The 14,808-nt window shown below is 42.1% G+C and overlaps 1 protein-coding gene across 1 annotated transcript in view; it reads right to left on the bottom strand.

Moving 5' to 3' along the window:
* The window catches only part of NHS (NHS actin remodeling regulator), a 327,745-nt gene that overhangs the window by 15,411 nt on the left and 297,526 nt on the right, over positions 1-14,808 (bottom strand). Inside the window, exons 2-5 of the mRNA XM_084844083.1 lie at positions 9,817-9,969; positions 7,353-7,486; positions 3,187-3,249; positions 838-1,030 (exon numbers count right to left, since the gene is read on the bottom strand). Of these exons, the coding sequence (XP_084700209.1) occupies positions 838-1,030; positions 3,187-3,249; positions 7,353-7,486; positions 9,817-9,969 (543 nt within the window). The remainder of the gene's footprint in view (positions 1-837; positions 1,031-3,186; positions 3,250-7,352; positions 7,487-9,816; positions 9,970-14,808) is intronic.

Genomic DNA, 14,808 nt, shown 5'->3' on the forward strand with positions numbered 1-14,808 from the left:
CGAGCCTGAGACTCATGCGGGATTGTTGACATAATGGGAAACCATAATGGGGAAATAACACAAAGTAGTTCAGATCTTTTCAGAGAAAGTTGAGAGTGATCAATCTATCGATCTATCTATTGATATTGCATGCTGGCAAGTGAAGGGAAGTTTAAAATAAATCCTTTGAATAATAGGCAGCATCCAATACTGCCGCTGAACTCCCTCTTGATCTGGTGTGCAAGTGGGACCCACCACCCATTTCGGAAATGAGCATCTATGCTTGTTTCTGGCTGCTCTTGAAACCACTAGCTTCCCATTGTGCTAATGGTGGGTCCCACTAGCATGTGGGATGGATTGGATGCTGCCCAATATATTTACACTTTTATAAATCAGGATATAATTACTATATTTTTTACTTGAAGCATTAACATTGAAACCATTTTTTAGAATTTGTTTGCTATCTTATTTGCTTGCTCTGGGACTCATGACTGTCACAGAAGTTATGAGTAACCTCTTTGGATGTGTTAAATGATATCTGTTCAAATGAGAATTTTTACTGCTATGCACATCAAATCTGTCCATTGCACAGTGCAAAAGGCTGTAGGGTCACATATTATATTAGGATGAAAACAACCATGCCATCTTAGTCCAGATATAACAACATCAGTGTCAGTGGATATTCATGAGATAGCAATTTGCTCATTTAAAGCCTTAAGGCTTAGTTACATTTTTGCCTCAGAAACCTTATATTTGCTGATCATAAAGTCCTGTGTTTAGAGACATGCTCACCGTAATAAAATTAATGACTTGAACCAGCTTTTTGTCAACAAAAAAAGAAGTACAAGAGATCTGTACCAGTGACATTGATGGGGATAATGCAAGAGGAAATCACTTGGGCATCTCGTTTCATTTTCTCCTCTGGAGTTGGGAGAGGTAGTGCTTTGCTCCAATTGGTTTGCTTATCCAGTGTAGAAGGGATATTATGTATTGGATTTTTCGGCCTCTGCCCTAACATGACATCTGAATCTTCTTCCTCCGGAAGGTGGGACTGAAAATGAATACAATCAAAATCAGTATCTAATCTTTTATGGTATAAAGTCACTTCTTAAAAAGTATCAGAAAATGGGATTTGGAAGTAGATTGCAGTGAAGGAAGTAACAAAGAATTCTTCACCATTAATTAAAAAGTATTCTTTCAATGGACACATGGTAAAAAGGAAGTCAAAATCACTCATTGGAAACATCCAGGAGATGAAGATTAAAATGAACTTTCAGTACATGGAAAGAATTTCCAATCAATGTTTAAGTTTCTGCAAGCATATTTCCTGTTACCTCAGGGTTATAGGAAGCATCCATGGTGTATACCATTTTAGCAACTGTGTAAGTTTTCATTCATTCATTTTGTTAAACATGTACAGGAATACACATCCTTGACAAATCAATTGCATGCAAACTTTCTAGCTATGAGTGAACACTTGACAAGTTGCATATGACTTACTTAGGCTGATTTTGAATAATATTTCTTGGAAGCAGGTAACATTGATTTTAATGAAACTTCAGCATGGTCCCAAGTATTATTAACTCAGAAGTTCAATCAGGATCAATGAAATTTATTTCCAAAGAGGTGGTATTTAGAATGTTATTTTAAGAGCCTGATCCTGCCCTTGTTTACTTCAAAGTAAGTCTCACTGAAATTAATGGAACTGACTTTTAAGGAAACATGGGTAGGATTGAGATGTGTGTTTAAAGTCACAGAGTCAAGAGATTCATTTAACAGTAACTGGTTATTAAAATAAAAAACAAAGGTTGAGCCACCACCTTGAAGTCTTTAGAATTATATCTAGAAATCATGCAAAATAATTCAGAATATGCTACCCGAAGTATAAGCCACAAAAGATAAATAGGCACTAACAGAGTTCAGCTACATCAAGAGTCATTTTTGAAAAGAACACAGTAACAGTCATGCTCTGTTTTACCAAATGAGAGTAAAAGATTAGAAGCAGTTTGCTGAAATCTATGTCCATTGCAAAACCACAACTACTTGAACAATAGGGCATAAATATTATTTTCAGAGTTTTTAAAGTTCTAACTTGCAGCCCTGCTGAACTTAACAGTTTCGTTTGCTGGTTGTTTTAAACATGCACGTTCATTTCAATTTCCAGTTTCTACTTTGCTAGCTCCTGGATGTTCTGCCCTTGATTGCCATTTACTCTGAAACAACTTGGCCCTTTAATCACTGCTAAAAGAACCAAGATTTAATTTGCTTTTTCTGTCAGAGCATTTAATATTTTACTCTTTTCTAACAGATAACCACTGTCAACTATAATTTATTCTTTGTCATAAATGTCATACAACACATTCCCGCTGAAGGCTCCAAAAGGCTCACAACCATTCTGAACTTCCAACTTATATGCTGTAGGCCACACTTCAGAGCTACTTATCCAAGTTACATCAAGCCACTTGCTTACCTTGTCAGAACCATCTGCAAAATTACCCACCCAAAAAATAAAAATAAAAGGGACCCGTCTTCCCCAAAAATATTTTTTCCATCCCTGGGTTAGAAAAACATTGCAGCTTTCTTTATCTGTTCAGCTTTTGTGCTGTTCCCAGCAGACATGAATAGCTCATATAAACTACTAGGACAAAAGACTTTGTTTCCTAGGTAACGTCTGGAAAAAAAAGTTGGTGCATGCAAAAAAAAAAGAGAGAGAGAAAAGCCCTGCATAGCCTGTATTTTGTGGCTGATTCCTTCCCTGCATAACAATGGCTTTCTGGACAAAGAAAGTGAAGTGACCTGACCACAATCTCTGACTGTCTGCCAGTGCTGCTCTTTAGCAAACAATAGCAATGATAACAGTCCCTAGAACAGATCTATGTTTTGCTTCGGTATCCTTTGGATGGCTTGTGGTTTTCCAAAATCTCTCGCTGATTTTTTCAGCAACATACAAATCCCTTAGAGACAAATTTGGGCTATGCCTTTAAAACTAATCAGCAATGGGAAACCCTCTTATGAGCTGCTAAACCAATTAAAGTTACATCCAGGGGTTTTTTGGGGGGTGGGCATAAAAGTTGGTGCTTCTTGTTGATAAGAGTATAACAATAAATGCAACAAAGTTAGTCAGCCAAAAAGCAAGCAAGAGAAAGGATTAGAGATGGAAAGGGATAGAATGAATGAAAGGCTGTTATTTTAGTGTTCTTCCAATACCTTTCTACTCCATGGAGTCATGTGGCAACACTCAGTGGGGGAGGGCGAGCGGGTGCTGTAAAACTATAAACATGAAATGCGAAAAAATGATTAAAAAAATTAAAACACATACAAAAAATGTTTTTCAGTAGAAGTGTACCATGGCTGCATGGTGGTTAAAATGTGTCTTCACTACAAGTTTATTTCCCAGTGGTGTAAATATGTCATTCTATACAAATTTACTTGTAATCTGGGCATGCGTTGTCAGTCAGGATTTGCTCCCCTGTCTTGCATCTGTTTAACTTCTACACATAGAGGTTAGTTACATGGAGGGAAGTTAATGGGTATAAAAGCAATTACATGTGCAGATTTTTGCCAAACAAGCCCTTGGAGAGCTAAAAATGCTATTCGTTCTTTCTTTTTCTTTTCTTTCTTTCATTAATCGCCCATCTGGCTGGTCACCCAGCCACTCTGGGCGATGTACAACAATAAAAACAGTTTATAATAATAAAATTCTACATTAAAAACATCGTATTCCTAAAAATATCCTAAACCACCCCAAATGCCTGCCTGAACAACTATGTTTTTAATGCGTGGTGGAAGCTCATTAAAGAGGGGGCATGGCAGACTTCCCTAGGGAGGGAGTTCCACAGAGTGGAGGCCACCACAGAGAAGGCCCTCTCCCTCATCCTCACCAGCCTAGCTGTCCTGGCTGATGGGACAGAGAGAAGGCCATCCAAGGCTGATCTTGTTAGGCAGCCTGTCTGGTGTTGCTGGAGGTGCTCCTTGAGATAGGTTGGGCTGGAACCATATAGGGTTTTAAAGGTCAAAACCAACAACTTGAATTTGGCCTGGAAAACAACTGGTAACCAGTGCAACTCCTTCAGCACTGGAGTGATGTGATCACGCCGACAGCTGCCTTTAATCAGGCGAGCCACTGCGTTCTGCACCAGCTGCAGCTTTCAAACCATTTTCAAAGGTAACCCCATGTAGAGCGCATTACAGTAGTCTAAATGACAGGAGACCAGGGTGATGGGAGCAGATGGTCGGGAAGGTAGGGGCGCAGCCGCCGTATCAGATGGAGTTGATACAACGCTGTCCAGCGCACAGCTGACACCTGAGCTTCCACAGACAGCTGGGAGTCCAAAATGACCCCCAGGCTGCGGACCTGGTCTTTCAAGGGTAGCCGTACCCCATTCAACACCAGGTCAGCATCCCCCAATCTCCTCTTGTCTCCCACCAAAAGTACCTCGGTCTTGTCAGGGTTCAGCTTCAGCTTATTCCTCCCCATCCAGCCACTCACCAGCTCCAGACATTTGGACAGGGTTTCTACGAGATTCTTAAGGTGGTAAATGAGGTTCCACCCACTGATCATTGGAATCTGTGTCCAGGTCCCTTTGATTTCTGGGGTTTTAGGACACACCACCACAGAACTTTAAAGATTTTCTCAGTTTACTCAGATCTATGAAATGGGTGCTGAAAGTCCCAAATTTTATAATTTGCCCCCATCGTCAATGTTGGGCTCACGTTATCTATGGAATTTGTTCTGATGAAGTGGAAACATTTAGAAAATGATGTTAGTGCATCACTGGGTGCAGAGTTGTAAAACATTTTAAACATATCATCTTTGGGCTAGCAACTGCAGTACACACTCAAAAAAACTAGTGATGTCACCAAACTTAATATTCACCTGGCTTGGAATATGAGTTTGTATTCCAACTCATAATGTTCACCTAGATTGCAAAGTAAGTACCATCTTCCCCAGTACCATTGGGGAAACCACTACTCCAGTATGATTTCCTCCACTATCATTGGGGGTAAGTACCATTTTCCCCGCCAGTTCTTCTCTGGCTCAGATTGTAACTCGGTTCTTCCTCAATGCCTTAAATGTTCCTATGGCAGAATCTCAGGTACGATGTCCCCTAGAAATGTAGCATTCCCAGGGTCCTTGGGTCCTTAGTATGGAGGTCAGTCCCCTTGGAAGCTACATCATTTGCATCTGGGATGCTGTTGACCATAATTGGCAACATCTTAAGAGGCCTCCAGTGAGCCCTCCCAGTCAGCCGCAGAGGCAAGTGGAACAGAAAAGGGGAGTGGTTCAGGACAGAGAAGATTGTTGAGGGTTGTAGGACCTCATGGACGCTTGAGGGAGGCTTTTGGACCCTGTGGTGCTCCTGGTGACTTATTTATTTCATTTCTATACCACCCAATAGCCAAAGTGCTCTTGGTGGTTCACAAAAATTACAAAGCAAAAACATAGTATTCAAAACTTTAACATACAATATTTAAAAACAATTTACAACAGCAACTAACCCAGTTACAATAAGATACCAGGATCTGATAAAACAACTTGACATTAAAATCCCTTCATATGCTGTCAAATGTCTTAACCTGCTGTCCAAAAGATGACAACGTTGGCACCAGATGGACTTCAGTGGGGAGATCATTCCACAATCAGGTGGCTACCACCGAGAAGGCTAAATCAACTACAGAATGGGATAAGGTTATGCTCATTGATACAAGTCACTTCTCCAATGAGCATCTATTTACAGGAATTAGGCTGACTTTGAACATTTCAATTTCCTGCTCACTCAAGTAATAAAGTGAATGGGTTTGCATGATCTCCAGTGCCAGATCAACTTCCTTAATTACCCTTGCCAGCATGGTTTACCATGTCATGTGAATCTGGCAAGGGTGAGTTGTCATAGTTAATAAACTACCCAGAACCCATGGGCTGTTTTAGGGCAATTGTGTGAACCGGCCACTGTAAGAAACGATAATATAAGAAAAGTAACCTGCAAAATTGGCTCCTTTTCCTACCAATGCCAAAGCCCAAATCTAGATTTGGATTTTGGGTCTAGTTGATGGACTTCCACAAACAAGTGCCAAAGCTTCCAGAGCCCTTTTTGCAGAATATTTACTGATGCACTGACATTCCCATTCACACCAGCTTGGATCTGGGTAGTGATATGTGTCGTGTTTGTTTATTTCTTACATTTATATCCCACTTTTTTTCCTTCTTTAAGGAACCCAAGGCGGCATACATAATCCTCCTCCTCCATTTTATCCTCACAGCAACACCCCTGTGAGGTGGGTTGGGCTGAGAGTCTGTGACTGGCCCAAAGTCACCCAGTGAGCTTCCATGGCGGAGTGGGGACTAGAACCCGGATCTCCCGACTCCCAGTCCAGCACTCTCGCCACTACACCACACTGGCTCTTCAGCCAAGTTAACTGAAAATCTGTAGTAGTTCAGGAGCTGCAGCCAGATATTTCCATGTAAATATATAACATACAAATATGTTTCCTAATTGCTGCATTTTATTTTCTGATTAGCTTCTATCAATCTGTTCCAAAGTAAATGTTCAAAAGTGATTGAAAACTAATAGAAATATGAAAACCACATTGGTTACCCACACCTGTCTAACAGTGCAATCCTAGGCAAGTCTACTCAGATGTAAGCCCCACTGAATTCGTATAGAAAGTGTCTATACGATTGCAGCCTTAATTGCCTAGACCTAAATACCGGTTATTGTATTTTAAAGGGAGCTTCTGGATGGCTTCTTTGTCCGAGCATGCTTCTGTATAACCTGATAATTTAATATAAGATAGAGATCTAACCGTAATTAGGTCTGCAACAATTAATTTTACTGTCATTTCGTAAAAGAAACCTATCTGCAGGCAAGAGTATAACACCTCCACTTTAATTGATCAACAAGGCTACCCAATTTCAAGCTCTTAAAAGCCGTAGCTTTGTAGATGAGTAATATCAAGGATGAATGTTTATCTCCCTATGGAGCCACCACATACAAACCACTACACATATGCTGGAAATGAACCTGTGTTTAATTTTAGAACTTATAAGAGCTCAGGATAAAGAATATCATAAACATAAGAATCCATGGGGTGGTTACCAAACATTATGGCAAGGACATTTGATAATAATAAGCATAATTGTCATTCATTATTGTAACCAACTGATAATTGGGCTTGGCTTTTAAGAGTATCTCTATGCCTTTAACAGCAGCACAATAGCGGTTTGGCCGGTACTGTTTCTCCTGGCATTATCTGACAAATCTCTCACCGCTACATGATAATTCAAAGCAAAGATGCTGTGTTTGGACAGGAGATGGCAACCCTTATCACAATAGCAGATCAGAAATATATTTAGGAAAAAAGGAAGAACTTACTTTTAGCAAGTGACGGTCCTTTGTCTCTTTGTTCTTCTGACTGTAAGTCACAGGAAAAGAGGGAAATGGGGGAGCCACCACAGAGATTTGGCTCAGGACTTTCTGTTCTCTGTTATCACCCTGGTTTTGTTGTTCTGTTTGGCAAAAACAAGAATAACATTGTTTGTACTGATGTGTATTATTTACAAATAATCCCCAGACATAAAAAGCCTTAAACCTCAATCCAGAAGCAGCTCATAGTAAATATGTACATAGTTGTGATCTTGAGCATCTTCTTGGTATGAAATAAGCATCATATAAGACCAGTTTTGATGGCATCTTCATCCTTATAACCATCCATAAAGTATGTCAGAATTATCTCCATATTGCAGGTAGGTTGGGCATTGAGGATGTAAGAGGATGGTTTACTTAAGGCAGCCTTCCCCACCCTGGTGCCCTCCGGATGTTTTGGACTGGACACCCATGAGCTCCAGCCAGCATGGTGAATGCTTAGGAGTGCTGGGAGTTGTAGTCCAAAACAACTGGAAGGCACCGGGTTGGAGAAGGATGGCCTAAGGGCACCTAGGAAATTCATGGCAGAAGTTCAGAATCCTTGATTTAAAGCCCAATCTCTAAGCTGCTATACTAATACAGCATCTCAATATACTCTGAAAATGTGTTGGATTTTCTTTTCCTTTTGAAAGGTGGCAATCTAAATGATATAATACTTTCCCCATGCCTATTTCTCCTCCACCCTTGCTGAATACTGGACTCCAAGAAAGAACTAATTTGTACCACTGGTAAAATGTTGAACACTGAAGAACAAGATAAATTCTGCTTTCTTTTGTTTCTCCTAAATTCAGCAGCCACCAAGTTGTGAATGAAGACAATACAATGTAACTCTGATTCTCAAGAGACAGGAAACTGCTTTGGAAATCAAGCAATACATGGAAGGGAAGAAGGAAAAGATGTGGTTTTGTTTTGCTCCAAATTGCTCAAAATGATGGTGCAGCATCATAGTTGATATAGGTGATATCAAATAATTTAAGCCACAGGCTGTCAGGAATAAAGATGTCTGTTGCTGGGGAATCTGGTCCTTTTTTGGCTCGATGGAGTACCATGTGTATGGCATGTATGACTCGCTTTGCATCTGCAAGCCGAGTTGCAGTCTATTCCCTGAACTCTGGAAACTTTTTTGTGCATTTTGGGGGGAAGGTTCTGCAATTTGTGTAAATTTCTGAGCAATTTGTGTAAATTTGGCCATAATTTGCACAAATTGCTCAGAAATTTGTGCAAGATTCCTGGAAAATCCACCAACTGGCCCGACTTGCTGTAGATCAGGTCAGGTACCACATCAGGAACCAAAACAAAGCAGGGGGCTGAGCTTAACAAAACCCATTGAACTCCACCCCCCAAACGGATTTCTCCAACATCCCTAGCCATGAACAGATTAACTATTTGGCCTCGTTAAGTTTTTGCTTCTTCACTGTTTGCTTGAAATAGTTGTCTACCACAAGATGGCAGAAGAAGACTACTCATATCTAAAACAGCTGTGATGCAGAGCAATCACAGACACACTACTCTAATTTTAATGTGATTGGTTGTATTTCCCTTTATGGCTATTTGCTGTGCTATTAAGACTGACTTCATCCACAATTTGCTGCTAAGATGTGCCAAGGAATTATTTAGTGTATTATTTATAGCATTTATACTACTTGGTGATTATGATCAGTTATTATCTAAATTGCTAGGAAATGAGTAGATAATTTACATAAAATGATTACACGCAAAGGAAGCCTACAGTTTTAAGAATTCAATAATAGAATCGTTACATTATGCCTATCAAATTGAATCAAAACCATTTTTCTTCAGGGCCAGGTAAGTTCATCTTCAACTGAGCTTATCTTCATTTACTTCAGAGGAATCCTGTATCGTATTCCAAATTGTCAGTTGGAAGCAATGAGGGTTCCCCACCCCAAGTCAATCAAAGCTCCTGGAAGACTACTAGGTACTATATAAACCTAACAAATAAATTTCAAGGCACTTCAGTGTTTTTTTTAAATGCCCTCGCCTGCGCAATGTTGCGCTGCCCCTTACAATTGCTTGTTCATAGTGTTTTTACTGTTAGAAAGACCATGCCCACCATTTTTAGTGCAGGAAAGGTTTTGCCCCTTAAGTGGCAAAAAACAGCTTTTGGGGTGAATATTAGTTGAAAGATGGCATGAGAAGAAAAACTTAAGAACTGCCCCCCAAACCTTCTGCTGTAGTTTGCAGCCTACACAGCATCTTGTAGAACACCCCACCCACCCACGTCAGAGACAAACTCAATCATGCGTACTTTGGCCCTTTGTCAGACTCATTACCCAGCAAGCAAAAAAGAACTCATCAAAGGAAGAAGAATCAGTTGAGAGCTTAAAAGTGTCATTTCTGAAGGAGCACAATCTTCTGTGGGCTACTATTTCATTCATTACAAAGAAAAGATTACCTCTCCTCAAGGCTCGCAAATTCTGCTTTGCATGGCGATGCAGCTCTTCTACACAAGCTGGTCTGGTGGAAGGAAGGAAAATATTTCTTTGCTGATGCCAAGGAGCACGATAGTACACACTCAGTTTACTTTCTGCATCCAGGTTTGAGACAGCTGTGGAATCCAAGAGAAAAGGACATTCACTCTCATAATGAAACACAGAAGTGTCATATTTAAATGCATTAAATAAATAAAAAAACATCAGTTCAAAGATCAATATAGGTTGCAACCTACTAATAAAAACTATCAAAATACATAACTTGGAAAAATAAAGAATAGTTTCTAGCTGCAACTCAAATTCATAAGCTTCTAAAATGTAGGGTTTCATGAATCTGTCAAACATTCTGAATAATCTCCACTCCTACTGTGAATGAATAAACTAACAAATGTGATATGGATCTGAAATATACTCACTGAAACATTTTGAGTAAACCATGAATAAAATGGATACAGAAACAAGACAGAATAGCTTTGCCCCCTGATAAGGTAATCTATATATTGTTATTGTTAATGGATTGGATCTAGGGTCTACCTTCTGCAAGAGGAAGACTCACAGAAAGTCCTTGCACCCAATTTTTGGGAGATCCCTGGCCCCTTGCCCACTCACCCCATTCAGCAGGCCCTTTTGATTTTGTGTAACATTTTCTGGGGCCTGGAGTGGCTACTCATAGAATCATAGAATAGTAGGGTTGGAAGGGGCCTACAAGGCCATTGAGTCCAATCCCCTGATCAATGCAGGAATCCAAGTCAGAGCATCCCTGACAGAGGGCTGTCCAGCCTCATCTTGAATGCCTCCAGTGTGGGAGAGCCCACCACCTCCCGAGGTAATTGGTTCCATTGTCATATTGCTCTAACAGGAGATTTTTCCTGATGTTCAGCCAGAATCTGGCTTCCTGTCACTTGAGCCCATTATTCCGTGTCCTGCACTCTGGGATGATGGAGAAGAGATCCTGGCCTTCCTCTCTGTGACAACCTTCCAAGTACTTGAGGAGCGCTATTGTATCTCCCCTCAGTCTTCTCAAGGCGAAACATGCCCATTTCTTTCAGTCTCTCTTCATAGGGCTTTCTTTCCAGTCCCCTGATCATCTTTGCTGCCTTCCTCTGAACCCTCTGCAGTTTGTCTGCATCCTTCTTAAAGTGTGGTGCCCAGAACTGCACACAGTACTCCAGATGAGGCCTAACCAGTGCTGAGTAGAGGGGAACTAGTACTTCCTGGGATTTGGAAGCTATGCTTCTATGAATGCAGCCCAAAAGAGCATTGGCTTTTTTTGCAGCCACATTACATTGTTGGCTCATATTCCACTTGTGATCTACAACAATTCCAAGATCCTTCTCGCTTGTAGTGTTGTTGAGCCACGTATCCCCCATCTTGTAACTGTGCATTTGGTTTCTTTTTCTTAGGTGCAGAACTTGGCATTTATCCCTATTAAATGTCATTGTTGTTTTCTGCCCAGTGCACCAGTCTATCCAGATCACTTTGAATTTTGTTTCTGTCTTCCAAAGTATTAGTTATCCCACCCAATTTTGTGTCATCTGCAAATTTGATCAGCATTCCCTGCACCTCCTCCTCCAAGTCCTTAATAAAAATGTTGAAGAGCACTGGGCCTAGGACTGAGCCCTGCGGTACCCCACTCGTTACTTCTCCCCAGTTTGAGAAGATCCCATTGATAAGCACTCTTTGAGTTCAGTTCTGTAGCCAAATGTGGATCCACCGGATCGTTGTTTCATCTAGCCCACTTTGAGCTAGTTTGCTCATCAGGATATCATGGGGCACTTCGTCGAAAGCTTTGCTGAAGTCAAGGTATATGATGTCTACAGCATTCCCACGGTCTACTAGGGAGGTTACTTGATCAAAAAATGAGATCAGATTAGTCTGGCAGGACTTGTTTTTGACAAATTCACGTTGGCTTTGAGTAATCACGGCATTGTTTTCAAGGTGCTTCCAGATGGATTGCTTTATCATCTGCTCCAGAATTTTCCCAGGGATTGAGGTCAGACTGAGTGGTCTGTAGTTCCCAGGTTCCTCCTTTTTACCTTTTGAAGATAGGGACAACATTAGCCCTCCAGTCATCTGGCACTTCCCCTGTCCTCCATGATTTCTCAAAGACAGCAGGAAGGAGGGAGCAAAGAAGGCTACTTCTGCCAGTGCAGTTGATCCAGCTTAAATCTAGATCCAACCCAAGGTCAAAGGGTCACTGATCTCTGACAACTGCCAGTATTTGGGGTTTTATTTAGAAAGCCACCAGAAAATATAATGACATTCTTATATTAACGGATAAATTAATTCTCATCTCCATCATTTCCCCAACAAAGCATGCCATTTACTGTGGCTGGTTTGTAAACCAAAAATGTTTCTTTACACATTTCTGACATTTACCGGTATGCAAAGTAAATTTTCATTATGGGTACAGGACAACGTTTATGTTGGCATTGGAGTAAATGCCAACAACAAGTTTTGTGACATGAACATCTCTGACATTTACTGGTACAGCTTGAGCCCACGAAGTATCTTCAATAAATGACCTACTTGATTTCACCCCTTTTCAGTGGTGGCAGATTAGTGGTCAGAGCACCTACTCCTAATGCATGGCACCGTTATCATACATTTCTAAGATACTTTCTAAAATCTGAAAAATTACTGGTAAATGTCAGCAACAGTACTAGCCCAAGACATTCTGTTCCCTGAAGCAGAGTCCAACTGGTATCCCACAACACATAACTAGGGCCAGTGCTTGAAACAATTCCTGCCTAGAGAAGGACAGTTCTGAAAATCATGTTCTTGCTGGGATTGTCAGATTTTAGGTTTAAGCTTGTTCTATCCTATTTCCATATAAGTTTGAGAGTTTTTTGTGCACATTTCCACCAATGAACTGCATCGCCAAGCTCAAAAAAGTGTAGATTTCAGTATACAACTCTGTCTCAGCTCATTTATTGCCTTGGGAGCTGTGAATTTGGTAAATCTGCATAAAACATTGGTGGAATGAACTTGTCATACATCTTAATTCCTGCCTTCATCAGTCTCCTCCGTGGTCCCACCTGGAGCAGGTTGCTGCTTATTCCTGCAAAGCTGGATCAGTCGTGATTGGTATTGACTAAGTTTCTGACATCTATCCATCTTCCCTTCAACACCCATCAGCTTCTGTCACTGGATGTACAGGACACAGGAGGAGGAGGAAGCTTCTTCTTCATGGTCTCTGTGCAGCACACACATGGGCTCTGCACCTGCGTAGAGCCTCGATCCAGGAAACTTCTATAATAAGAATTTTGGTGGGAGCCCTTCCCTTATTGTCCCACTGCACATGTCCCTAGTGGGTTCACGCTTATTCCCTTGGTTCTCTTTCAAGTGTCATTTCAGTAGCCTCATGAGGGAATGTCTCCTGAGTTCAGTTCATTCTGAAAGCGTTTCAAAAGCGGAGATTTTATTCTTTCCTCTTTCTATCACAGTTTTCTGTCTTTACTCATCTATGTTTTGTGTGCACCCCCCCACACACACACAGTGCACCTCCTGCTCCACAGCAGCAGCAAGCAACTCAACCCCTGGCTGTCCCACTTCCTGAACAACTGCCAGCCTCACTACAGCCCCTACCACAGATTACTGGTGACATTTCATCACTTCCTCACAAGGAAGTTGATAAACAAGCTGTACTCCAGGTTCTGAGAGAATCCCCACTCTCTGGTATGGAAGGCTGTCAATCTGACATCAGGTCTCAGTCTTCCTGTCCTTTGTCCATTTCTTCACCTGATGCTGTTGTTGGGTTGAATGGCGCTATCTTGTCAGAGGACCTTGGACAATTTTCTAGGGATGGCGGAGAATTTATCCCCGAAACTTCGGGGGGCTGAGCGCCAACGTGTTCAGCCCCCCGAACAAGTTTCAGGGAGAAATCCTCCGCACCCCTGCGCCCCCCGCACCCCCCCTGGGACGGGACTCACCTTCACCAAATGTCCCTCCCGGTGGCTGGTCCGGCCGGCGGTTCGGTGGGTGTTCGAGCGAGGCGGGAGCGGCAGCCGGTCTTTCGACCGGCTGCCGCCACCGCCATTGCAATGAAAGGAAAAAAAAAAAAAACGCCCCCTGATAGGCTACGTGACGATTCACGTAGCCTATCACGGCTAGATTTGCAAAGTCAGCCGTGATAGGCTACGTGAATCGTCACGTAGCCTATCACGGGTGACTTTAAAAAAAAAAGAGTGTACGGATAATGGCGGCCCCCATAGGGAGCCGCCATTCCCGTTCCTTATTTGGTCGCTGTAGTCTACGTAAATGTTTACGTAGACTACAGCGAAAATAAGGGCAACGCTATTTGCGTTGCCCTTATTTTCGCCGTAGTCTACGTAAACATTTACGTAGACTACAGCGACTAAATAAGGAACGCGAATGGCGGCTCCCTATGGGGGCCGCCATTCGCGTACGTGCTTTTTTTTTTTTTTTTAAGTCACCCGTGATAGGCTACGTGACGATTCATGTAGCCTATCACGGCTGACTTTGCAGATCTAGCCGTGATAGGCTACATGAATCGTCACGTAGCCTATCAGGGGGCGTTTTTTTTTTTTTTTTTTACTTTCGCGTTCGCGGCCGGGCGAGGCGAGGCGCCTCCTCCCCGGCCTGAATTTCGGCCGGGCGAGGCGGGAAGCCTCCCCCCTGGCCTGAATTTCGGCCGGGCGAGGCGGGAAGCCTCCCCCCCCGGCCTGAACTTCGCGGGGGGACCAGCGAAGCGCCTCCCCCCCACCGTGAACGGCCTTCGACGACAGGTAAGTGACTTTCGTCCACCCCTACAATTTTCTAATCAGGTTTTGAGAATGGCACAGTCCCTGAGCTTGGAAACCCAGCAAGTGACCTCCACAGTACAGAATCCAGTTTTCGATGTAGTGAATGCGGAACTATCCTGGCCTGTGGCATACCACTCTTTCTGGCACTGGAAGAGACTATTAAACAATCTTGGAAAGCTCCCTCCAGTA

Source organism: Heloderma suspectum, chromosome 3, assembly GCF_057233095.1.
Source record: "Heloderma suspectum isolate Gila_16-S chromosome 3, 16-S_ref, whole genome shotgun sequence".
Taxonomy (NCBI): Eukaryota; Metazoa; Chordata; class Lepidosauria; order Squamata; family Helodermatidae; genus Heloderma; species Heloderma suspectum.